Source organism: Lytechinus pictus, chromosome 4 (genome assembly GCF_037042905.1).
Source record: "Lytechinus pictus isolate F3 Inbred chromosome 4, Lp3.0, whole genome shotgun sequence".
Taxonomy (NCBI): domain Eukaryota; kingdom Metazoa; phylum Echinodermata; class Echinoidea; order Temnopleuroida; family Toxopneustidae; genus Lytechinus; species Lytechinus pictus.
In genome coordinates, this window is record NC_087248.1 from 13,594,667 (window position 1) to 13,621,535 (window position 26,869).

The 26,869-nt window shown below is 37.5% G+C and overlaps 2 protein-coding genes across 2 annotated transcripts in view; both read left to right on the top strand.

The window, feature by feature from the left end:
* The window catches only part of LOC129258981 (uncharacterized), a 16,575-nt gene extending 6,537 nt beyond the window's left edge, over window positions 1-10,038 (top strand). The window contains exons 4-10 of the mRNA XM_054897245.2: window positions 2,980-3,238; window positions 4,254-4,313; window positions 4,895-5,001; window positions 5,504-5,703; window positions 6,126-6,449; window positions 7,290-7,490; window positions 7,970-10,038. Of these exons, the coding sequence (XP_054753220.2) occupies window positions 2,980-3,238; window positions 4,254-4,313; window positions 4,895-5,001; window positions 5,504-5,703; window positions 6,126-6,449; window positions 7,290-7,490; window positions 7,970-8,026 (1,208 nt within the window). The 3' untranslated portion in view covers window positions 8,027-10,038. The remainder of the gene's footprint in view (window positions 1-2,979; window positions 3,239-4,253; window positions 4,314-4,894; window positions 5,002-5,503; window positions 5,704-6,125; window positions 6,450-7,289; window positions 7,491-7,969) is intronic.
* Window positions 10,039-11,802: 1,764 nt separating this feature from the next.
* Window positions 11,803-19,710, top strand: LOC129258417 (uncharacterized). Its single transcript, XM_054896695.2, has 8 exons — window positions 11,803-12,183; window positions 12,782-13,040; window positions 13,419-13,478; window positions 14,242-14,348; window positions 15,994-16,193; window positions 16,993-17,238; window positions 17,974-18,147; window positions 18,474-19,710. Exons 1-8 carry the CDS (start codon window positions 12,000-12,002, stop codon window positions 18,519-18,521), a joined length of 1,278 nt encoding a protein of 425 aa, XP_054752670.2. The 5' UTR covers window positions 11,803-11,999; the 3' UTR covers window positions 18,522-19,710.
* Window positions 19,711-26,869: the final 7,159 nt, after the last annotated feature.

Sequence of the window (26,869 nt, forward strand, 5' to 3'; positions counted from 1 at the left end):
ATATTGCGAGTCGGGTTAGATTTAAGAGAGAAGTTGTATACATCATGTTCAATAAACAGATCACTTTGTACATGGTCCAGACAATTTTTGTCATTTTTTCTTTCGTATGAGTTTAGAATAGGCTTTCTTGTAACACAAATTGAATTTTCAAAAAAATTATACAAGTACAGTACACTGCAACAATGAAAGAATTTCCAAGAACACAGTGGCGTAATTACGGGGGGGGGGGGGGGAGGGGGGCATGGGGGCACGTGCCCCCCAATCGGCTGGCCAAAGAAAAAACGGAGAATAGGAGAAAGGAAGAGAAACGTAGTGGGAATGGAGAAATTATTGTTCATTATAATGTTATATTATAATAATGTTATAATACATAAGAAACATTTTTCATAACTTTATTTTGCTCAGGCCTAGATGTCTTCATTATTCCCGGTACTCGCATTGTCTGTTTAACGTTTTTAAGTCAATATACACCAAATATATTTCATCGCACTTCGACTTATTATTGATTTATGTAGTGACATATGGTTCTTTTTCATAACTACTTAAAGTGATTGCCCCATTTTAAGGTGTTAATATAAAACATTTCCTGTCCGTGCTTACCTTCGCACTAGTAGATTGGTGAGATATGTCTGCTCTTCATGAATTCCTAAAAATCAGTCCTTAAAATGTCCCTTTTTCTGATCTGAATATCAAAAATTTTCAGCTCGCGCTTCGCGCTCGCATCATTTGTTTATTGAAATACGTATCGTATGGTCTTAGTGAATTCTTACAAACAGGCCTTAGAATGCCTCTCTTCAGGTCTGAATATCCTAAGTTTTCAGCTCGCGCTTCGCGCTCGCAATATTTGATGAGTGAGATGCGTATTATCATGATTACAATGACTACAAAAAGTGCTTCATGTGTTTAGATGTAGCAAAATCAGCAAGCGCTTTGCACTCGCATTAGATGACTATGGTGAGATATGTATACTCTTTATGGATTTGTTTAGCTAGACAGGTATGTATCATGATTACAAAAATTTGCTTATAATGTCCTTTTTTGGTCTGCATATCAAAAATTTTCAGCTCGCGCTTTGCGCTCGCATTATTTGAGCAGTGAGATACATATCCGTTTAATGGCACTGTCCTTAAAATGTCCCTATTAGGTCAGTATACCTGGCAACTGTGCGCGCTTCGCGCGCTATACCGTATTTACACTTATACCGTGTTTACACTTAATCGGCATTTGGTTCTGAACCAAATGCCGATGCAGAATCGGCATTTGGATTGCGTTTACACGTTGTTACAGCTCGCGGTTCAGAACCGCGAGCCGATGCAAAAACCTGAAATGATACGCATACCAACAATATACGTCATAATAAAGACAACGCTGGATCAGTGCGCTTACAGTAACGTCACAATGGTAAAGTAATTGAAATGCGCAAAATTGCCGATGCAGAATCGGCTTTCTGTTTACACGTAGTAAAAAAGCCGATTCTGCATCGGCTCGCGGTTCAGAACCTACTACTTTGGTGGTGCAAATTGCCGGTTCTGAACCGCGAGCCGATTCAAGTTGCTCGCGTTTACACGCTATGAAAAAGCCGATTCAAATGCCGATTAAGTGTAAACACGGTATAAGTGACTCAAAATTTTTGCTGGTGCCCCCCTCCCCCCAATGCCGTGACTCACGGTACGCCACTGCAAGAACACCATGCATATCAACCACTCACAAATGTCCTAACTTGTTATTTTAGTGGGGGTAATGTTGAAAGATCCCATCCACAAGAACATTTGTGTCAATCATCCCCCCCAACCAAGAATACCGAACGACACCCATGGTCTCCACGCAAAGACACATACAAAACTTGCTGTTTTAAGAGGGCCTTCAGTACACAAGGCATGAGTAGGCTGCAATTCAGACCCTTTACTCGAGTGAAGGGTTTGCACAGCAGACTAATGTTCAGGTGCCATTATCCCAGACGAAGCTTTCGGCGATTCCGGGCGGCGATTACTTCCTGGTTAGATTGTTTCATTGGGTCAGATGCATAGAAAGTAGCAATTGCTTTTGCTAGGCTTTTGCTTGATTCCGTATGTAAATCAAATGAGCGAGAAAATTAATGCTTTGCCAAAAAGCGTAAGCATAAAGTGAACATTTAGCATTTGCTTGTGTTTTTCAAGCTCCGTCAGAGCAGCTTGAGCGTTTGCTTGATCAGGGGATTCGCGTTTTATAATCATGTTAATGCACCTGAGGGAGAACTCCAAGGTGTACAGTAGCCTACAATACATGAATATATGTTTTTTTTCCTAGTAAGTGCAAAACCAAATACAAACTATATGAATTTCATTTAGAAACAAGTTAAGGGAATAGTTTGACACCAAGTCTAAGGAAAAGATGTTACATGGGAGGTGTATTTTGCACTGCCACACCTCTAGTATTCGAGTCCAGCATTTGTGTCGTGTTCGCACCAGGTGACGTCACTTTTATTGTTAAAACCGCTAGCAATTTTGCTCTCTGAAGGCAAGAAAAGGGTTTAAGCACAAGTAAAGGATTAGGCCGATGCATACGAAATAAAGCAATTGCTAATTCATGATCTTTTGCTTGGCTAGCAATTCCTTTCCAGCAATTGCTACTTTTTATGCATATCTGACTCATTATCATGATTGTGCCTCCGTTTCATGGAAGAAAATTGGAAGCGCATCACCGTCGTTGTGATCTCCTATTTCCCAAATCCCATTTGTTTAAATGCAACAATGCCAAAATACATCATTAGCGCGGCCGTCTTGGGTGGGGGTGTCCTCCTAGAATTTCGAATTGTTTATGGAAACCAGTAGGAAAGTGTCCTCACACCCCATCCTGCCTTGATTAAAAAAAAATCGCTGCTCATGAAAGAAAAGATGACAAAAGCCTGAAATTTTTACGATCTTCAATATATGCCTCTACGTTTTAGTGATGGCAGAAGTCCGAATTCGACCAGACAATTTCTTCCCAAATTGCTTTTAGGTTTGATGGCTGGGTTGACCCTTGGTCTTTTGTCTCTGGACATCACTACTTTACAAGTTCTCTCGACGGCCGGCACCCCGAGTGAGCAGGTCTATGCCACCCGTATCCTTCCACTGGTCAAGAACTCGCATCTCCTTCTCGTCACTCTCATTCTTGCCAACGCCGCGGCCGTTGAGTCTATGCCCATCTTTCTCGATCACCTCACCAACCCGATCATCGCCGTCGTCGTATCCGTAACGGCGGTTCTCATTTTCGGAGAGTAAGTTTGTTGGACCTTCCTTTCACAAAATGCAGGAGTATGAATAATAAAAAAGAAATAAATGACATAGAATTTGTATAGTGCACGTACCCTCCTTGTTCGGTGCTCAAGGCGCTCCTAGTCTATACCGATTCCGGTTCTCACAGCCTTTCTAGGAATTACTTGCTGTCGGTACCCATTTACCTCACCTGGGTCTAGTGCAGTCGAATGTGGGTAAATTTCATGCTGAAGGAAACACGCCATAAAAAAATATGCTGGCTTGGAATCGAACTCGCGTCCCCCAGATTGAAAGACGAGAGTCTTAACCACGAGACCAAGACCACGACGCCCCACATGTATAATCATGTTCGGTGCCCTTTTAAGGGATTCAAGTTGTATTATTCAAACTCATTTTGCCCCCGGGCCGTCGTTGCGAGTCAATTAATTATAGCAAGGTTCGTGATGAAAAGCCACTTCTGGGAAAAGTCACTTTTGGGGCTTTCGCGCTCTGTTAATTCATTGAGAACTTCTTGAACCCTGTGCACCAGTCTTTTTCCATCATCAATCATACCTTCTTCCCCTATATACCCCCGCAAAATACTGTCTGACAGTCCTCCTATTTTTTCCTGGATTGGCAAAAAGCACTAAAGAAAAGAAATCAACACTCTACTGCTTCTGAACTAATAAATCCCATCATAACCATAGTTGTTACACTTTGTTTTTCCCCCTTTTTTTCCAAAAAGCAATGTACTTTTGATCTTTATCGAAGAGTTCTTTGAATGTATAGAGATGACGACTTAATTTATTCATATATTTTACGATATGCAAGGGACTACGCATCCCAATGAACTTCTGACTGACTGCAATATTAAGCACTCTTTCCCATTGATACCTGCATCTTATCATTTTCTTTAGAATCATTATCTTCCATATCATTTTCTTTATAGTCCTTATCTTTCATATTGAATAACTTATAGTTATTATATTTCATACTGTTTTCCCTTATTATATTGTTGTTTATTATATTCCTGTACAGAGTACTGCCGCAGTCTATATGCTCAAAATACGGATTGGCTATTGGAGCAAATATGGCATGGTATGTTCTATATCTACAAGGATATGATTCTGACCTAGCATCGCATCGTGTGATGTTGACTATTAATTCTGAATTATTTGAGTCTAGCCCTATGTAAGGCGGTATACGAGCTTTCAAGTGTGCGTGGCGCTTAACCGAAATGGGCACTATTGTAGTCTAATTGTTATTTTTTAATTCTTAATTCCCTATCAAATTGTCTTTTTTTTCTTCGGTCTTCTTTTCTTACTTTTAATCAGTTTGAAAACCAAAGGAGAGTAAGCGGAACAACGTCATCTTCATACAATTATACCTGACAAACAGAGAGTGTTATTTTGCTCTCGCCCATGTTTTATAGAACTGATAAGTCTTGCCAGATGGTCTGACATCAATGACTGTTAAAAGAATGACAGCATGCAAGCCTTTTAAGATGTTTAAATCTAAACGACTTGAATGCGGGGGCCTCACAAAATCACCTGTAAATCTTTACTCATTCAAGATCTGCGACATTTTCTAAAAATCTTTAAAGTCAATGTAATCGATCAAAAAACATTTTAATATTGAGCCATTTGACCAGCATCACTATTTGTTCCGTTTCTCTGTAGGTTTGTGTATATCCTCATTGCCCTAACCTTTGTTATTTCGTGGCCAATCGCCAAATTGCTGACTCTACTTCTAGGAGAAGGAACGGGGACCTTCTACCGGAGATCAGGTCTGTAGTTGTGCCCGGTTTTCACTTTCGTTTTATCATAATATTATGAAACCAAGAACATGTTTTTACCCTTTTACGATGTTATTAAAACATTAACAAAAAATCATCCGGCGAGACACGCGCAACGAAACTCCCTGCACTTCAGATGGAATACGGCATTGAATTGAGATCTCGTACATTGAGATATGGCTTTGATTTTTTTTCATGTTTAGAATATTGGTATCAACCGTTGCAAAAAAAAAACCCATACAAAAATCGCGATAGATAACGAATTTGTAAGAATGTTATTTGGAGGTTTGAATTCAACGGGACATCAGGCTGTAGTCACTGAAGTGGAAGTGGGCCCAAGTCAGGCGATGAGCTCACCATTCTCGTTTTCCTTGTTCTTTAAAATGTTGCTTAACCTTCTGGAAACCTTTGTGCTTACCTTGAATGTTCGTGATCACCTACTGTTAAATTCTTATCAGGTTAAAAATATGCCCTCTATCAATTTTCTAAACAGAATTAAAAGCACTAATTGATATCCAGGCTACCTCCCCCGACGCTGCTGCAGAGGATAGCGCCCTGACACAGGACGAAGTGCTGATCATCAAGGGTGCTCTAGATGCCGAGGGCAAGGTTGCTAGGGATGCTATGATACCTCTTGATAAGACCTTCATGCTGGACCACTATGGTATACTTGATAGGAAGATCATGGAGCAGGTTGGGAATAAACGCATTTCACATTTATCGGGTTAAGAGGGTCTGTTTGGGGGTAAAGTTTGGTGGAATACCTAAGGTATTTACCTTTTGTGAAGGTGATGCGTCAAACTATCAATTCTAGTATAAATATGGATGTAGCTATCTTTCCGAAGAAAAATTGAGAAAAATAGCGTCATATCACGGATGAAGTAATGGTTCGTCTCATCCACTGAAACAAAACGGTGGTATTTGTTTTATATTCCACATCTGGTAATCCTTTAATAATTTAAAAGAAAGCAATGATGCCTACACTTAAATTGCAGGAGTGACGTATTTTTCTGAATTAAAATTTGAATTGTTAATGATTGACAATGCATGTATCTGCAGTTTATTTTGGAGAACTTAAATTATAAACGTTGCTTAATCTTCCAAATTGTGTTTAGCTCATGGCAAACGGATACTCGCACGTTCCCGTCTACAAAGACGACCGTAAGAACATCCTAGGGGAGTTTGTGGTCAAGAACCTTATCATCCTCGATCCAGATGATAACGAACCCATCGCGGCATCTCTCGAGAAATACGGTCGCCCCCTCCACTCCATAACGGCTACCAAGCCCCTGTATAACATTCTAGACGAGATGATGGATGGGAAATATCGCATGGCGGCGATCTACGACACTCCGGCCATCTTGCCGACCATAGACGAGGCTGACAGTAACGCTCCAAGTACACCAACACTACCAACTACAACGTCACAGCCTGGAATGGTAGGAGATGTGTTTGGATAATTCGGAGTTGTTTATATACACCCGTAACTTTACTGGCCTGGAGGAGATATTGGTTGGTTTTGATAGTTATGATGGCGTGATCGTGGCGGTGGTGATGATGGTGGTGGTTATGAAGATGGTGATGATAATTGTAATGCTTATAGTTGTGAAAGCGGTGATGATCATCAACATCGTCATGATCTTGATCATGGTGATCATGATGATCATGCTGCTGCTGATGACGATGATGATTAAGATAATGGTATAAAACCCTTGAAGTAATAAAAGTAACATCCCTTATTTCGGCCAAAGAATTATTAAAGACGTCTGTTAATGGCGTAATATTCTAAGGGTTACACTTTAGTATTCCACTTGCTCTCATAGCCATCGTATTTGATAAGTCTATCTTAATAAAAAAAAGTTTGCAAATATCAATTCCCTAGGAAGTTATCAGGCTAGGTTGTTAAAAGGTCTTATTGCTGAGGATTTGATGTTTCTGATCACGAACTTTGCAACTTTTTTTTGTCTCGAAGTTTGACGATATTGTTTGCTAATCTTCCTTGCTGTCACCGGTCAGATTTACGACCGGAGTTACCGGAATGGCCAGCAAAATTCGCAAAGTTCGTGCGAACCGGTAACTCTACAGTAATATCATCGAATTCAGCGACAAATTTTGTTATAATGACGTCTATATGAGTATGATCGATGACGATGACTTCAACGATGAAGTCGTACCTATCCTACCTATGTGATAAATTCTAGCGTCGTAAGCCCGTTCCTTCAGGCACGGCCATTGCATCCAATGGTGATAATTGCTCTTAATAACTGTTTCATCAACAGGACATTATCGGCTTCATCACGCTGTGGAATGTCCTGGAGGTGGTTCTGGGTGAGCCAATCATATCATCCGATGACGTCTACGCCAGTGTACGCCAGAAGGTCCAGATGGGTAAGGTTAAACTGGTCCGGTCACACAGCATGATTCCGGCTATCACGGCAAGCAATACAGGCTCCATCAACTCATTTCCACCTCCACTAACGGTAAGTATGGCATGTATGGTGTGGCAAACACCCGAGAAGTCGTTGGTGATAGACGGGTTGCAATGGTTACTATGGTGTTGATTGTAGTTTGATGGACATGATGCATTGGAGGGATTGTAATTTGAAGATGAGATTCGAAAAGGGTCTATGATCCTTGTAGTTTATAGAGACGACACTCCGAGTTGAATCAACATAAAAATCTAGTGACTCATTATTATAACAGGGAGGAATGATGGTACAATGAGAGAATGAGTAATAATACTTAGAACAGAAAACCCTTGATTGGTTGATGACGATGTTGCAGCCAGTGGCGAATTTAGAAGCTGCAATTATTCGGAGCGGACAATTATTTACCGGCAGCGATTGCATGTTGAACCATGATAGTCCCTTTCCTACCATCTGCGTCTTTGATACTCCTCCTCTCTCTACATCTAATCCACCTACTAACATGTCTTTTTCTAATCGTTTTTTTTTTGTAGCCCGAGCCGAATAGTGCAGAAAACACACCACTTCTGTCTTCAGGAAACATGGTCTGATACGGCAGACCGATCACCTCTCAATAATGGACTACCAGTACTAATCATGTCGAACATAGTAGAATGACAGTACTCCGGCCCTCATGGCTAGACCCATTTCTAAACGTTACAACTAGTGATAAGCCGGGGCTATATAGGTTGCTCGATATGATTGATATCATAGGGGCATTACGTTTTTTGGACGGGTACATTCCCGAGAACGCTGAATACTGCTAGTATCAATAGGAACAGAACTGATCAACAACGTGCAGGCAGATTTGCATGCACTTCATACATTACCTGTATGTGCATGCTGACTGAATTCTGAGTTAAGCATTTAGCGTTCTTGCCTTTGGAACGCTTCCGTCCTTTAGCGTATAACATCGTAGAGGAGATATAAAAGAGATTAGTGAACAGTGATATTTATGTATCGAATGTAATTTTATACTATATTAAAGAGAAATTCCAGTATTTGCAGTAAACACTGATTTCATGAGAAAGTCTGTAAAACAAGGCTTAATTGTCAGTATATCATCGAGGATCTAGATCTGGTACAGTTACATAAACTGAACTTTGTGAAATCTTGAAATCTACGCTGAAAAATGTTCACACTGAAGATCACCAACACAGATAGGCACACGTGGGACACTGTATTATTATTGCTAAAATAAAGACCCGACGGAAGTGACCGAATCCGCGCTTATTTTGCTTATTTCTCAGCAATTACACAATTTCTTCCAGAATCCTTTGGCACATATTTTTTATTCATACAAACAGACACTTAGGTGGTCATTATATTAGATTCTGTAAAAAGTCATTTTTAGATCGTTACCAAAACTGGAATTTATCTTTAAACGTAGTTGAATGAATCAAGGCTTCCATTGTACCAACAGGTGTACACACTAAAAGTCATCGTTTATATGTATAAGGTATGGATATTTGTTTTGGTTGTTGAAAGTATGCATAAGAACGTGTATGCCCTTTTCAATTGTTGACTAATGGTAACTGGAAGTAACTGACCAATATTGTTTGATTCAGGTGATTGGGATTTTATAATTTTTCGTTTAATTTGCTAATGAACTAGGAAAAATATTGTGAGAGTATTTTCCTGCTAGTAATTGAAAGTTCTCTCTTCCTTTAACCACTGAATCACTTTGTCGCTGATGAACCTCTTGAAGAAAGAGAGATTTCGGTCATCAAGAATAAACCATGAGTATCATGACTTTAATATCAAATGAAAAGTTTTAATTCAAATAAGAATCATTAAGACCATAAGCGAACAGGGAATTTGTTACGGGAAATATGTGACTTCATTATCTTTTCAAGATTCATCAATTAAATAATCACAACGTTAGGTCATCAAATTAAAAATCCTGTCAGAATAATGTACTTAATAGTTCAGGTGAATTAATTTTGGGAAGATATGGTTTCAAGTTATATTTTGAGATTTCGGGGATCATTAATATTTTCATAAATTCATAGACACACTTACATGCTTGAACATGACGGATGAAGTTAATCGTATTGTCTTTTTCATTTACACATATAATAAATTGAATCTTTGTTTAGAATTTTACCAAAATTTGTACATGCACACATATTTAATTTCCATGGTTCACCCACCATGCCCACCATGCCAAAATAAACGTAAATGCAAAACGTTCCCACAAAGGACTACATTGAGATGTCCTCGCTCTCTAGATCTTTGTTTGACTAAAGGTCAAGTGAAAGAATTCCGACTGTTTGTATATCGTGTTTGTACTTAGAGGTAAAGCTAGTCCTTCGGCTTTTAAGTCGCTCTTTGGAAAATTTATATTTATATTTAACATGTTTAATGAGAATAGTGTAATGATTTAGCTTTACTGAAGTCACACAGTGCTATGCTACATTTTCAAAATGCCAGTCTCACAAACGGGCCAATATCAGGGGCCACGGAACGGTTTTTCAAAGTGGGGGGGGGGGGGGGGGGGGGGGGCTGACCATGCAAAAAATCACAATCATATGGTAATTTTTACGTTTTTGTACATGGTTTTGGAAAAAAAGGGGGGGGGCTGAAGCCCCCCCCCCCCCCCCCCCGCTTCCGCGGCCCCTGAATATCAACCGACATGCGCTTGGCCTTTAATTCTGTTCGGATTTTAATCTCTGTTGTGGGCCTTTCGCGTCTTAATCCTTCAGGAGTCATACAAGGGACTCTAGCACCATCGGGGTTTTTAGAAAGACCCCGTAGTAAAAAAAGAAAATCATGTTTTGATTTGGGAGGTATCCCTATTTTGTGTCAAATATCCAAGTACCAAGCATATTTAGTCTTGTAATTGAAAAATAATTTTATATGCTCTAACAAATGGAACAAAAATTATGGCGATGGAAATAAAATGATGATTTATTATCCTGAATGAAAATGAAGATGACTGGTGATTCACAGTTTTATTGAATGTGAAGAAACTCTTAATGCAGCGTGTGAAGAGTTTTGAAAAGAATTGCTTACGAAGAGAAGGGAGAGACAAATGAGGGGGGGGGGTAGAAGAGAGGGGAAGATATAGATAGGGAGAGAGAGACGACGGGATGGGACTAGAAGGTGGGGAGAGTGAGGTATTAAATTTATTGAGGGTACTGCGATAAAGCGGCAGTTTGGATTTTGAGTGGGTATAATATTCCCTAAAAATCTAATTCAAAGGAACGTGGAGAAAAACGTGAAAAATATCAATCTGTGCTTTATGGTTAGCACCCCCTTGTATACAATCAAAGCCGGACCCTGAGTATGGCCACAAAATCCCTAATTTTCACCCTTAAACCATATTTGTAATTATTGCAAACAAGACCAATTTGATACCAGTATTGTTCACGCGGCAACCCCCAACCCATCCATTTTGTGCTTAGACTTTATTCGACACACGATGACGAAAACACTGCATTTGAACACTGCATTTGAAGAAAATGTGTGACGTCATCACTTTAGCAGAATGTGCGAATCCTTTTCTAACATGTCTAATGTACGTCATCTTGTCCATTTATTTACTATAAAGCGTCTACAGACAAAACTTCGTTGATTGATAAGCAGTTCAAACGTTCACAAGCCAGGTTGTACGGTATATCGTACGGCACACCGCCTTTTTATCAATATGGTCTACACAGTTTCTCCATAAAATTAATTATCAATTTGAGAAATATGCTGGTAATTTTACATAAAGCACATTCCTTTCCAAAGAAAAACATAGCGGATAAATTGAACGATGTGAATCTTTTTTTTGTGGGGAATTACGTACGCCTTCTTCTGATTTTTTTTCAAATATATATTTATAATCTAATATTACAAATGATTTTGTATAGATAATACTGAAAATGATATTTTGAATTGAAATTGAATTATCAACTGAATAATGAATGCCTAAGACGGACAATATTCCCCATGCAGTCTTTTCAAATGATATTAACTATATTGCACATGTTTAACGTAAAAAAAAGGGATTCTAGCGTACAACAGACATATGATTATTTTTTTCTGTCAGCAACTATATGACTAATTTAAAAGTATAAAAAATGAAGTTCATTGAAAATCAAAATATTTAAGATTTCAGAATGAGAATCACTCCAAAACCGACCTTGTATGCCTGTCTTTAACAACGGCGGTGTGTAATTTTCTTTGGAAAATAAGGTATTACGATTTCCGACGCTTAGTTGACAAAGAAAAAATTATACTTTAGACTTGTTATAATAAAAGAGGTCACAGTTTTAAAGTGATGATAAAGACTGGTAGTTTATCCATATAACTTTCAGACGTTCTTGGATAATAAAATGATGGCATTGTCAAATTTCATTTAATGAACACCAGCAGTGTCATTCGCTCTGACCTTATTTCAACTGCTTTGCGGGTTGTCTGTTTCGCATTGTTCCTCTATACCTGAACAGTATACTACAATCTCTTTGCAATTTGTAAGTGAGTTGTGATTGGTCATAATCTTATGCCTGAAGTTCACCGACAATTGCGCCTGGCTCCATGGCAACAGCTGCCATGTCTTCATCTACTATAGATCTCGGTAACGTGAGTGAGATCACGGAACATTCTGGAGAACCAACGTGCAATATTTCCGTTGTGCCGATTGCCCCTGTTGTTGAAGATCCCGATCAGGGATGGTTCTGGGTGAATCTGATACTCTTCACCATCTTCACCTTTGGTTCTGGTAAGTGATTGGTAGAAAATACTCATTTATCATGCATGTTAATCTACATTCTGTTGGTCACTGCTGATCGGTGTCACATCTGTTCGGTATACAGTAGCAATTTCAAAATAAGAGAGTTCAATTGCTTGCATGGCTCACCATCGGTACCTTCAACTTAAATACTACTCAAAATCACGGTTTTATTAGGCATGAGACATGTTTAATCTTAAACAGTGTTAAAGGTGATGAAAATATCTACAACACTGTCGGTTTACCTTCCTTGTATATACGGTTCGTATATGGTCTTGGTATAAGGATGATTTGTTTAAATTTCACAGTGTCGTGACATAAATTAGTATTTGACCCATTTTAGGTGTGTGTTATTGTACCATTGAATCCGTTATGAATAGCCATGCTACAAATCTGAGGGGGGATACTACTTTAGAGTTTTTCTGTCATTTCTACTGCAGTACAAAATTTAGGAAGAAATGGGAATTTGCTAACTTTCCTACCGCCCATCGTCAACAGTCTTCATGCTCATAGCGGCAATGCGTCCAGAATCATGAACAAAACTACCGCTCTCTTAAAACCCAATCACTTATTTGCGTTCATTATACAGGTCTATACTCGGCCCTGACGACAAGTTTCTTTTCCCAGGACCTCACCAGGCTTGAGGTATGTCTTCGCCAGGGTACCCGAAGCGAAAAGGTCAACGCCTCCCGGGTCATGAGGCTTCTGAAGTACCCCAATTTACTGATTGTCACGCTCAACATGGGTAACGTAGCCGCCATCGTGTGCCAGCCAATCGTCTTAGCCTACATTATTAGCCCGATACTGTCCGTTCTTGTTTCAGCAATAACTGTTTTCATCTTCAATAAGTAAGACATAGATCTTATCGTGCCATATTGTGTTTACCGGAGGCGGCGGCGTGACTCAAAGGAGAGTTGCCATAAAATCGGCAACACATATGACACAAGAAATCGAAAAAAGGCGATCTCGAATGGAATTGTTTTTTAAGTTATGAATGCCAGTTGCATTTGTCGGATACATTTAATAAGTCTGTTGTTTTGCTGCGAGTGAATAACTTGATTTCCATTATACATTGTCTTCTGAAAAGCAAAATTATCAAATCTAAATCTGAAAATTACCACCAATAATTGTAAAAATTAATATAGTTGTAAACAGCATGATCCGTTAGAAATATTGCCGTGTAATGAAAATTATTTGGGTGTTCCTATTTCCTTTTTAATTCTTAGGTTATTACCTCAGCTCGTTGGTGATCGACATGGATTGGTTCTTGCCGCAAATATGGCATGGTAAGAATAAATTTATAAAAAATTAATTTGCCTATCTCCTAATTTGAATGTAAGCCTAAGGATCAATTTCACTTTACTGAAAAAAAAAGCTCAGTATCGATATGAAAATTTAATCTGATATATATTACCAAATACCCTCAACTTTTACGGGATGTGACTATTAAAATTTAAACGATCCCGCGGTTAACGGACTCTCGTCGTCAAAACAATAAGGGGGGGGGGGGTTAGTTGATAACTATGAGTGGTTGACAAAATAATGAAATGGTTCATATAATGTAGAAGAAATACAAAAAGGTGAATGTGGGCAAATGGGGAAGTCTTTCATTATCAGCTCTTAAACCAAGTAATTTTCGTCAAGATGGGAAGGCCATGTCCCCTTATCTACCCGCTCTTGCTATTTAATGTCCATTGATATTGCTGGTACCTATAACGTTGATGTTTTGTTTTGTTATCCTGTCTATCAACAACATTAGGTTTCTTATGTTACAAGTCTAGCTCATCTGGCTAATGTGAAAGAATAGTCATGATAGTTTTCGCCATAATCAGATAATGCAATACATAATGGTAACGTATGGATTCTTTCGTCTAGCAAAGATTAATAAGGTTTCATCAATTAGATTCAAAGAATGAAATTAGAACCTATCATGGAAACAATAAGCAAAATTATGCATGTAAGATATGATTAAATCTGTTAACAAAATATTTCAAAGAATGATTATTAATTAATTATTAATTGATTATTAATTTCTTCAATCATTTCCAGGTTCGTTTATATATCAATTGCAGTGTTTTTCATCATAGCTTGGCCTGTTGCCATGCTGCTATCAGTGTTAATCGTGAAGAGGAAAGACAGATTTTACGAGCGAGCAGGTAAGAAAGAATTGGATTATCACAATGGATAGGAATATTAGCATAAATGAAGGTGTCCATCAAACTATTTTGGACCTGAACATGCAAAGACACATGTTATGGATATTTAGTACCTCCCTCAAAGAGTTGATATTGGCTTTTGCGTGATTAATGAGGAAAACTGCGTTTTATTCGTTATTAGTGAATTGATATCGACTAAAATGGGGTTACAAGACAATTTATGATTAAAACAGAACGTTCCATGAGTCAAGAAAGTGCCGCCAAATGTATTCGTTAGAGACCGTCCGATGTTCCTCTTCCTCTTCTCTTCCTATTCAGCGTACCGCATGTAGGCATATATCCATCCGTATTCCATCGTTATTTCTGACATTGTAATTTTCATATAGTACAAAATCCATTTAGATACTCTGTAAAGAGTCACTGAGCCACTGTACCTCTGCTAAAAAAAAATTGATCGTGATAAAATTTTTAGTTCATATTCACATGGACATTAATCGTCTTTAGAAAGAAATTGAAGGACAAAACTCACTCAGTCTGTACCATAAAGATTAGGTGATAGGATCTACCCGGATTAGGTCCAATAGTTTGGAGGGCCTACCATCATTAACAAACTTACATCAGCGTTGCCATTTGGGGATTAGATGTCTATGGGAATGAAAAAAAAAATCTTTGGGGATTAAAGATAAATTTGGGTTTTTATTTTCCATTTTAGGGGATTTTTGGTGACAAGCAATAACATTCGCATTTTTTCAATAATATAACGCTAATACTCAGATCTACTGTAAAGAGTTAATGTATAGAATCAGCAATAGTGGATAAAATCCACTATGACTTCAGCGCATGTCTTACGCAATTCAACCGATCAATTAAGTAAACTGAACTTAGTTGTTCGATACAATGGTACTGTTGCAATCTACATTGCATCGAAACCTACTAAAAAGAATTTAGTGTGAACAAACGAGCACACAATTACTAGTTAGGGGCAATAACAAAAATAATGATTCATAAGTCTTCTTTTTCAGAAATTATAGTGATTTGAAAAGGTGGGAATTTTTGGTCCAATTTTGAGATTTTTTCAAGTACCTTTTGGTGATTTCTTCAGCGTGGACCTGGCCTGGCAACACTGACTTACATTGCTCCCGAAATGGTTTCATATCTATTTTGGCTGACGAAGAATGGGAGCCTACTCCTTAATTGAAGTACCTAATTAGAGATGATGCTAAAGTCGGGGACGTCATTTTGGAACACAAGATCATATAGACACGAGTACCATATACAAGAATCGAACACTCATTAAAAACAAAATGTGTCGAGTAGAACCTTTCTTTGTCCCGTACATCGAACATTTTAAGGTTCTTCAGAGAAGAAGAAAGAAGTTTTAAACAGTCCTTTGAGCACTTTTGGCTCTGCAAAGAATCCTTTAAGGTTCTTATACATCCTATGGAGTTCTTGGTGGTGTAAAAAGCTCCATAGGATGTATACAGAACCTTATACAAAATTGGTGGGGGTCTTCACACTATCAAGATCCCCTTACGATGTTGAACATTAACGTGATAGAAGGGTTCCTTGGAGAACCTTAAAAGGTTCCACATACGGGACAAAGAAATGTTCTAAAATCTTTTAGAGTGAATATTTATATCTTCAGAACTCAAGGCCCTGATAGAGCTCCAGATGACATCACCAGACGCTGCAGCTGAACAGCATACCCTGACATATGACGAAGTTCACATTATCAAGGGAGCATTGGATGCTGAGAGTAAGGTTGCCATGGACGCCATGATACCACTGGATAACGTTAGCATGTTGGACTATGATGGGGTTTTTGACAGGAAGACTATGCAGTTGGTAGGTAAATTGTGCAAGGTTTGTAGTGGTGAGGAAGGTAGGTGATGGCGGCAGTAGAGTGCATTTGTAACGGTTGGGGATAACTTTGTTGATAGTTTCGATGATGGGGGATGAAAATAGGTGAGTTGTGTGGGGATGTGCGTGTGTGTGCGTTTGCTTCTGTGATTGCGTGGGTGTGCTTGATTGTAGGTGTGTTTATGTATGTGTGTGTGTTGATCTGGCAAAGTGTAGACGTGTATCAAGTGACGTGTTGGGAGGTGTCGTGGCCGAGTGGTCATGGCGACTGACTACATAATGAGAGAGACCAGAGTCTAATTCCGTGCACAGCCCATGAGCAAGGAATTTTATCTACATTGCTATTGTATCTCGCAGCAAGTAAATGGAATACTATGCATTACTGATACCAGCGTCGCGACGCGTAAGTGATAGAGAATGGAGATCAGAGAGTTTATGAAAAAAATATGTCGCACTGTCCATGCTGACGATGTTTGTTGGGAGTAACCACTAGGACTGACGTTTTCTTGATTTTTACTTGTTATAGAAGAAGTTTGTGGTGATTGGAAGGTTTCGTAACGATGTATTGAAAATTATTATTACTAGAAAGTCACTATAGTAATTGTTGATGTCACTTGCCTCAAATGCCATGCCTGCAACAACCTTTCAAAAATCACTTTCATTTCAGTGGCAGCTCGACAGAGTGTTTTCAACAAGCATTATATTAATAATACCAGCATAATCAAAATGACAAATTTTACCAAATGTCGTTGATTCTTTGTTGTCCATTCTCCTACTTCAGTAGCTTGCTACACAGAAATTCTCGCACGTTCCAGTCTATAAGAACCACCGTAAAAACGTCCAAGGCGAGTTTGTGATCAAGGAACTAATTCTCCTCGACCCCGAAGACCAAGAGCTAATCTCTACGTCGTTCAACAGATTCGGTCGTTCTCTCCATTTCATTCCGTCAAGTAGACCTCTATATGATATATTCGATGATATGAACCTTGGGCGTTACCGAATAGCTGCCGTGCTTGATGATGACACAGAGGTAAGTTTTCAAGACCTGAGGCTCATTTCATAAAACTAAAACAAATTTTAAATAACAGTTAAACGCTAATAAAGCCATTCAATTTGATTGGCTGAAAGTAAACTCGTTATAGACATTGGCCATTTGCTATTGTTAAAAGTCTTTATGAAACGAGTGCCCGTTTCACATAGAATTAAAATATTTTAATGCTAGGAGTCCACTTGGGCAGCGCCAGTTCGCTCCCAAAGGAAAGCGGTTGTGGCGCGTTGTTTCGCCAATAACGTGCCTATTGGCGTGCCAAATTCAATTGGTGCTGTTACGAGTAATCCGGCACTCGTCAGTTGGAGGCAAATTGAGTCACTGCACGCCAATAGGCACCTTATTGGCGACACTAGGCGCCACAGCCGCTTTGCATTGACGGAACCTTTATGTTTTGAAAAGGGGGACATAGTCTACTGATAAGACTGGATACCACTTGGGGGCTCCCATCTCTGCCTGTCTTCAATGATCCTTCTACCCCTCTCACTTCATCTCTCTTCTCCTTTATCGTTCTCTCCATCTATCTTATTCTTTCCCAATTTTCCTCTGTCTTTCTGCTTTAAGCCCCCTTCTGCTCAGTGACCTGATTGACTACAGCGTGATTCGCTTTACCCATCGATCCAGTCCTGTATCATTTTGAAACGCTTGAAAGTGGCAATCTTGTTCTCCATCCTTTCATGCTCTTCCCCATCCTTTCATGCTCTTCCCCTTTTCCAGGTTGTTATCGGATTCCTAACGCTACAGAACGTCTTGGATGTGATTCTAGGTCAAACTCGAGCCCTTAGTCGACGGGACTCATCTGGTACGATGAAGATGGTCCAGTCTGGATTACAACTTGCCATGGAACGCCGGAGGTCCCTTCACGCTAGCAATACCCTTGTTTCTGAAGGAGTAAGATATTTTCTAGAGAATTCGTAGAGTCATTCGTGGTCTTATTAGTCATCTTGTTGTGGGTAATGTGATGGCGGCGGTGGGGGGTTTTGGGCAGATGAAGTCCATATACATGATATAATTGCCCTTCCTAGAAACAGTTTAAGACATGTTAGACTGCGAATTATATTCCTATATGCTTTCGTCAACTTAGCTTTGTCAAATTACAAATCTTGGGAATGGGCTATGTGGAATGAATGCTTGTTGCGTCTTAAAAAAATAAAGACTTGCCTCATGTTACTGACAGGATAGGAGCCTTAGATTTATTTCTTTTTGTTCTTCAACAGAATCATCGACCTACTGAAATTACCCCTTTGATCAAAGAAGTTTCATGATCAAAATGATTTCCGAGACTTAAACTAACGTGGATGAGATGGCACCAATTAGAGATGAAGTGAATTTCTACAGTCTAAGAATACAGACCTCATGCATGTATACCCCAAACGACATTCTAGATTAGCCAATGGAGCATAATAATAATCTTACGTTAATAAAAGAATAAGAGCAACAGAATAAGACATATATAAAGTAGTATTAGTTAAGGTAAATATAGTAGGATCCCTAGTTGCCACGTTGGTGTTGAAGGTGTTAGTTTTATTATCATTATTATTATTATTAGTAGTAGTAGTAGTAGTAGTAGTAGCAGTATAGTAGTAGCAGCAGTACTAATAGTATTATTATTACTATCATCATAATTATGATTAATATTATTACTAGCACTATTGCTACTACTACTACTACTACTACTACTACTACTACTATAATTACTACTGCTAGTACTACCATTTTTAGTTTTATCCGTTTTGGTAGTGGTGGTGGTGGTGATGGTAGTAGTAGTAGTAGTAGTAGTACTATAGTAGTAGTAGTAGTAGTATAGAAGTAGTAGTAGTATTAGAAGTAGTAGTAGTAGTTAAGTAGTACTAGTAGTAGTAGCTGTCGTATTAGTGGTTGAAGTAGTAACAATAGTAGTAGTAGATGCAGTAGTAGTAGTAGTAGTAGTAGTAGAAGTAGCGGTTGTTATAGTATTTTCTTCAAAATGAACAGTTTCAAATATCTTACAATATTTCATTATCATTCTTTTTTACAAAATAATACAAATGCAAATTGATAAAAGTGAAGTAATTGGTTATATTAATCGCAATTCTCGATATGGTGGCGCTCTTCACAATCTCCAACTCCACTCCAGTTTGATGAAGAGTTTGGTAAACCTGGGTCCCACTTATCGGTCCCACAGCACACAGACTAGATACTAATTGTACCAAGGTCGTCAATTGTAAAAATCACCTGTATAATTACTTGCAAAGATATGTATCCTTGCAGGGACCCTGAAATTTACCACAACATTAGAAAACATGATAATTAATAGGGTGGAATAAGTGGTTGCATAGAACAAAAATACAGCTTGTCACCAGTCCTACCGTAACATTAGCCACACTCTTTGGGAAAATCAAGTTCATTTAATATCACTAGTGTACAGATGGGGGGGGGGGGGGTGCCCATGGACTCCCACAACTTTTCACGACCAAGAAAAAAAAGGAAAGAGAAAGGAAAAAGGTTAAAATATCATACCATGTTTTAAATATTGTGTCTAAATTTCTCTTGTTTTGATTAATATTTTGCATTAAAACGGTCAGAATTTTAGAGTTTTAAACAACTTTTCCCAAATACGCCGTGTCTGACCCCCTCACCATTGTTGGCTCATTAGGCCATTGATTAATATACAATAGATATATCCAGGGCCTGGTAACGATTTTTTGAGTGAGGGTGCCAAGGTTTTCACTACAAACTGGAGGTAAAATCGGTTCGGAGAAAGTTGTAAATAATAAAAAAAGGGGGCATTTAACTATAAGTTAAGGTCATTTTGGTGTTGTACGTTTCCTTTTTTTACACATCTTTCAGAATACCCGGGGGTGCTGCCTATGGAGAATAATACAAGCAGCACCCCTAAGGATTTTTCTTAAGGGGGGTGTGCTTCAGCACCCCCCCCCCCCCTTCCCTGGGTCATGGATATATCATCATATGCGACATGAGTTGAGGTCTGTTAGCTCAATCGGCAGAGCATCGTGCTAATAACGCGAGGGTCGTGAGTTTGAGCCTCACATAGACCAGGAGCTTCTCTTTTTTATGTTATTTCCGAGGTGTTGACGTGGAAGGTCGGTCTAATAAGGCGCCTATAACAAGACACATGAAAGTCATGGATTTGAAGCCTGACCACGGCATCCCTTTTGCTTCTTTTTTAATAATAATGGATTGAATAGAATAAAATGTTATCATTCTTATATTTTTTTTTATAGATAGCCCCTCCCCTTGAGGAAAAAAATCCTTGGTAAAATTATTTTAAAAATTGCATTGGATCAATCTTTCGGGGCTTGCCGGGTAAAAGTTAAAAACTGTTATTACCACATTTCTGCCAATGATTTTTAAAACAGACCAAAAGGCTGCTAAAATAGTTTTGCCCGATAGAAAAGATTCACCTTTGGGATCAACACTATAAATACATTTCTTAATTTACAAAAATACTGAGCTTGTGAGAAATTTCATAAAATATATGAAGAATGGATCAAGATATCAATTTTTTACTGTCGACCGACAATTAAAACGTAGCCGTAATGATATACCCATATTTGATATAATATGTAGAGATCGATTTTCATTGAAAATATGACGAAAGGGTGGTCTTTAGAACAAGAATCAGTAAAAGTTGAAAATTTCAATGAAATCATGAAGCCATATGAAGGAAAATACTTAACGTACAATACACATACTGTAGGCGCTGAACGAATTTGGAAGAGTGGGGGTGTGGGTTAACTGAATCTCGGGCTGAACGTGCATATAACACAAATTGATGGTCACACGGTCATGGCCATTAGTGACGAAAAGTAATGAAAATACTATTCTCAAAAGTACACAATGACGTATTGGAGTTATTTTCATGACAACAAATTATGACGTAAAATATTCCTATCTTCAAGTTAAAGTTAATCAGATTGTAAATAAACCGCTTTGTGTGTGTATACGTGCCAAACCTTTCAGTATTTACATAAGAAAAAAAACGATCACAGGACAGTGACTAATAGGAAATAACTACCAATCTAGAAGATTAAAGTAGCTGTAGGTAAATACTCTAGTTTAACCCACGGTGTTTGTAAGCGCGGGCCGGGGTTCTTATTTTGTACACTTGTTATATTGAAAATGTAGGTAAAATGTAATATACTACTACTACTGCTAATATAACAACAATTACTACTACTACTACTACTACTACTACTACTGCTGCTGCTGCTGTTACTACTACTACATATCTACTCCTACTACTTCTGCTACTACTCCTACTACTACCACCACTGATACCACTACCACGAGTAATTATACTTCATTTTATGATAATTGTAATGGGAAATGATGGTTGTGATGAAGATGAATGAGAAGAGCACAAGTAGGAAGTGGAGTGGAAGGAAATACAACAATAAAGAAGGAGAAGAAGAAGAGGAGGAAGAAAAAGAAAACATAAGAAAAAGGAAGAACTAAGAAGAAGTAGTAGTATAGAAATACCAGAAGTATATGTAGTAGAAGAAAAAAGAAAAGGAAGATGAAAGTGGGGGAGGAGGCTGAGAAAATTATAATTGTCATGATGATGATGATTAGAATACTATCCTACAAAATATGCATGTGATATATATCCACACAATATATAGTGCGTATACAAAAACGGGACAGTTTTGAAGTCTAGTAAAAAATTGTTTCAAATTATGATATATATATTTTGATTTTAACAGATGCTCTGAAATCTTATCTTTGAAATGCCATTTAAAAGAATAAATTTTGTTCATGCTTGAGTGAACACGGAACGTTTTTGTCGGGGGTTCAAAAAGAGGCTTGCGCCAAAATGGCAGAAATGATAAATTTGATGATCAGACTTCTTGCTAGTCAACAAACTTCCTTTTAACCTTTTTATTATCTTTGCAATGATTTTCGAATTATGCTGTCAAATTTCATTATCTACTTGAATTTTTTTTTTTATTTAAACTTCTTTTACCTTTGAATTTTCCTTCATAAGTTAAAAAAAAAAGACTTTTTGTCAACCCGAGCAAGAAGATTTGCATTATTAATTGGGAGAACTTGTAATTGTTTAAATCCTTTTATTATGTGGCACTATTATGTTATGGTACCTTTAAAAGACATTAATCCTATTTTCAAGGGTTTATTAATTCCTTGACCAAGTTTGATTATATGCTTGACAAACAGGAAGGGATTCATATTTTTCAATGGCAATGGTGTATTGAGTCAATTTTGAAGGAGCTAGATATGGCAGATCGGATAAAATCATTAAAATGTATTAAAAAGTTGTGAGCGAGCGAATCGAGCAAGCAAAAAATTTCACATTTTTGATAGTTTTGTGATAGATTTTGACATAATATTTAGAAAATCATATATCACTTTCTATCTTTCCCTTTATTTCTTTTCCCCCTTTTTTTTCTTGGTCATGATTTTTTTTATTGGGGGGGGGGGGAGCACCCCCGAGCCCCCGCCCACCTGTATGCCACTGTTTAAAGGCAACGTAGCCTTTGTAGCACACAATGAAAGGATTTGAAAAAAAAATACACGCTCTCCCATACTTCGGTTGAAAAGGTTTGTTTCTGCTTAAAGAAGAAATATTCAAAGCTAAAAGAGAACATATTAAAAAGAAACAACAACAGAACAATTCAAGCAAATAAACAGATTTGAAAATGAATTTTGACCGCATAATTCGAAAATAATGGCAAAGATAATGAAAAGGTTAAGAGGAAATCGGCTAATTAGCAAGACGTCCGATCATCATATTTATCATTTTATGCCATTTGGGCGCAAGCCTCCTTTTTAACCCCAGACAAAAACATTCCGTGTTCGCTCAAGCATGAACGAAACTAAATATTTTTAAATTGCATTTGAAAAATAAGACTTCAGAGCACCTATTAACACCAAAATATAGACATCATAATTTGAAACAAAAATTTTATAGACTTTTCAAATCTGTCCCGTTTTTTGATACGCTCTGTATATGCACAACGCAAAGTGATTGTCGTATGTAAACTTTGAGTCTATCATAAGATACCAGCCAGTGTTTGCATAGATTGTCACGAGGAATCGTTGTGATATGAGCAAGGAGATATGGAATATGATTATAGATTGAACTTCCTATACTGAATATTATGCAATTACAAAGCTGAACCCCCTTTATCCCTATCCTCGTAGGACAGGCTAATTCGTAAAATAAGTTTTCACCCCCCCCCCCACACGCGCGAGCCAGAAGTTTACATACACCCAGGAAATTCATAGAAAAGTTGACACTTGCTAAACATCATAAATTTACTGTATCTTACAAAATATTTGTGCTATCATGACGAATTTGATATCAAACAAATGAGTATGTCATGCCCCTTCATCGCATTGCTTTGTCATAAGGAGCTGAAAAATATTTAGGTGTCATTTTCCTCCAAATCTTCATATTTTAGACAAATTAAAAATAAAACTTGACAATAACAATTCATATTTGTGCTAGTTACTTCTCAACACAAAACACTTTTTTGTTCAGTGGTGATATATGATAGAAAACGTAATGTACACTATATATTTGACATTTATATATTTCTATGAAACGATGTTTGAGAATATAATAACAATAGAACACATTCGGTACCAATGTTACTTTTGTTTCTTCAAAGAAAATTCCACCTGAAATATACTTTAATCCCAATGGCATCCCAGTCAATGCGAAAGAGATACCAAATTCGTCATGGTTGTATTATTTCTAAAGATACAGTAAATTTTACGATGTTTGGCAAGCGAACAAATTTCACTGAATTTCACGAGTGTATGTATAGTTTTGGCGTCAACTATATATACATTATATATATATATATATATATATATATATATATATATATATATATATATATACACATGTAATTTTAATTAACCCTAAGAAATGGCGATTCAGTTAACCTTTAAAGTTCATCACGCAATAGCAAGGGTCAAAGGGCTGCTTTTTTGCATTTAAACGCACCTTTAATGTTGCAGATGGCTACATTAAGCACCCTAATATACAGTTTAAGGAAGGCTAAAATTTGCAATCTTTATATACTAAATATCATTTTCACTGAAAAAGGAACATTTCCGAGTCCAAACAAGAATAGAAATGTACATATTTTCACTTCGGATGCACGATTGCAAGTTTCATTCACGTCGTAAACATGAAGTTTTATTTCTTAGGGTGTGTGTGTACATTATAAAGTGCTGTATCACAGGACCAAGACTTTACACATGACATACTCAATTCTGATAATATTGATGGATTGAATAATATACATGGCATCTTCTATACCTGTAATTAATGTAACTTCTAAGATTGCCGTCTCATTAAAGGTTTGTTTCTTCTTTAACGTGTATTTCTAAATGCATTTTCCTGAACTCTACATAAATTTATACCGTGGTTTCGATAACCTGATCATTCATTTTGTAATGATGACAGGCAAACGTCAACTTTCCATTTCCCCCCCAAAAAAATGAATGAGCACATATGTGGAATTCGTGCATGATAAAATACCACCAAGTAGAATGATGCATATACCAAATGCTCCCAGCCTTGATCACTCTCAACTGGAAGTGCACCGCATAAAATGAGACGCAAGACCGAAACCAGTTATGAGAAACACAACTTCATTAACGAGGTTCCGATTACAAGATTTTTCCAAGAAATCTGTTGGAGAAATACCAACATAAAGTGTATTGTGTTTTATCTTTCAAGAGTGCAACCTTCCAAGTCAACTGAACTCTCCGTAATAATCACATCATTTTTTAATAGTGGTAAGATTTTTTTTTTGATTAATTGCATATCACCATTAGATTACATGCGGTAAATAATCTGTTATTTTAGATTTTTTTTTTTTTTTTGGGGGGGGGGAATGAAAAATATTAGAGATTATAGTCACTTTATATTTTTTTATTCGAGATCAGAGGCATTCGCAAAATAATCGATGATTATTAAAATGTTAGAGTTGTTTGTTAGTAAGTAATATAAATACTGATAACAGTGCTGGTCCCAGAACAGAGCCATGTGGTACACCACACGAGGTCACTTTAAAAGTAGGCATGGCGCCATTGTGCTCTGTTGAAGATATAATTCCTGAACGAGGCAAGTGGCAACCACGAATACCATAATTCTGCTGTTAGAAATGTGTATAGAACATGTAGAATGAATAATATTATCAAAAATGTTCGCAAAATTAAGGAAAACTCCTGTTACTTTCTTATCATCTTGATTTCGAACCCAGTGATGTTGTGCTATGATTATGTCGAAAGAATATTTATGATTATATCGTACATCCATTATTCTCTATAAAAAAATATTCCAAATACTTGAGTAATTTGTCAAATATCTTACTTAGAATAAAAAAAAAATGGCAATGGTCTTTAGTTCCGTGTATGATATTTTGTAGACTGGACTCAACCTAACCTTTTCTAGTGCGTTGGAAAAAAATGTATAAAATTAATTGCAAAGTTAAAATATGTGAAAGAGCTTAGAAATGTATTGACATATTATCTTAACATTCTGAATTCCTGTTAAGGCAATACCTTTTGTGCTATTTCATCTTCTTTGTTTTTTTAACTTTGTACATATATTGTGTAACTTCCTTTTGGAGTTCTCAAATAATATCATTATGATTATGATTAATATTTTCCGGACATCAATTGTAATAATATTGGATAAAAAAAACGCGTCAATGGCTATGAAATGCGGATAAAATTCACTCTCCCATCTCACTCTGCATTCGAAATCCATGCCACCTTTATCGCACTTTAAATTGAATGATTTATTTATGAATATAGCACGGGTTTAACCTATGCAAGGGTTACATATTTTTTGAGTTCTCAAAAAATATCATTATGATTATAATGATTAATATTATCCGGACATCAATTGTAATAATATTGGAGTAGAAAAACGCGTCGATGGATATGAATACGGATAAAATTCACTCGCCCATCTCACTCAATATTCGAAATCCATGTCACCTTTACCGCACTTTAAATTGAAAGATTTATTTATGAATATACGAGTTTAATCTAAGCAAGGGTGAAAGAAGAATTCCAGTAACTCCAGGCGAATTATAGAAACGTAATGTGTGTTTTATTAACGTAAATGGCCGAGAAGACCGATCGTCCATTATCCTTTCTTTTTTTTAAAACCAAATGTGTATATAATTTATAGAATGTAGGATGAAAGAGCACTATTGGAAAAATGCTTTGCTTACGGATGTAGTTCCGTATAGCCTGCAGGGATTAGGTGCATCATACCGTTTTCAGTAACTCATGACTTTTTGGTCCGCTGCACAAGCGTTCAAGAACTGCAGGAGATTCCCTCTACTTTTACAATGGCGCTTGGCTGGTGTTGTAAAAACAGCATCAAAATAGCCCGGGCATGGCGCTGGCTTTTTTTAGACCGCGCCATTCATAAACTCAAAAGTTTACGACTCAGCCGAGGCCTGATCTGGACCAACGAGTTACTGAAAGGGGTATCAATCAGACCACTGCACTTCCACAGGATTGCAGGGATATTGAATGGATCGAAAACACAATCCATTAACAACCTTAAACAATGGTGCGGCTAATATCCTTCGTTTCTTTTTTTATCCTCTTAATAAGA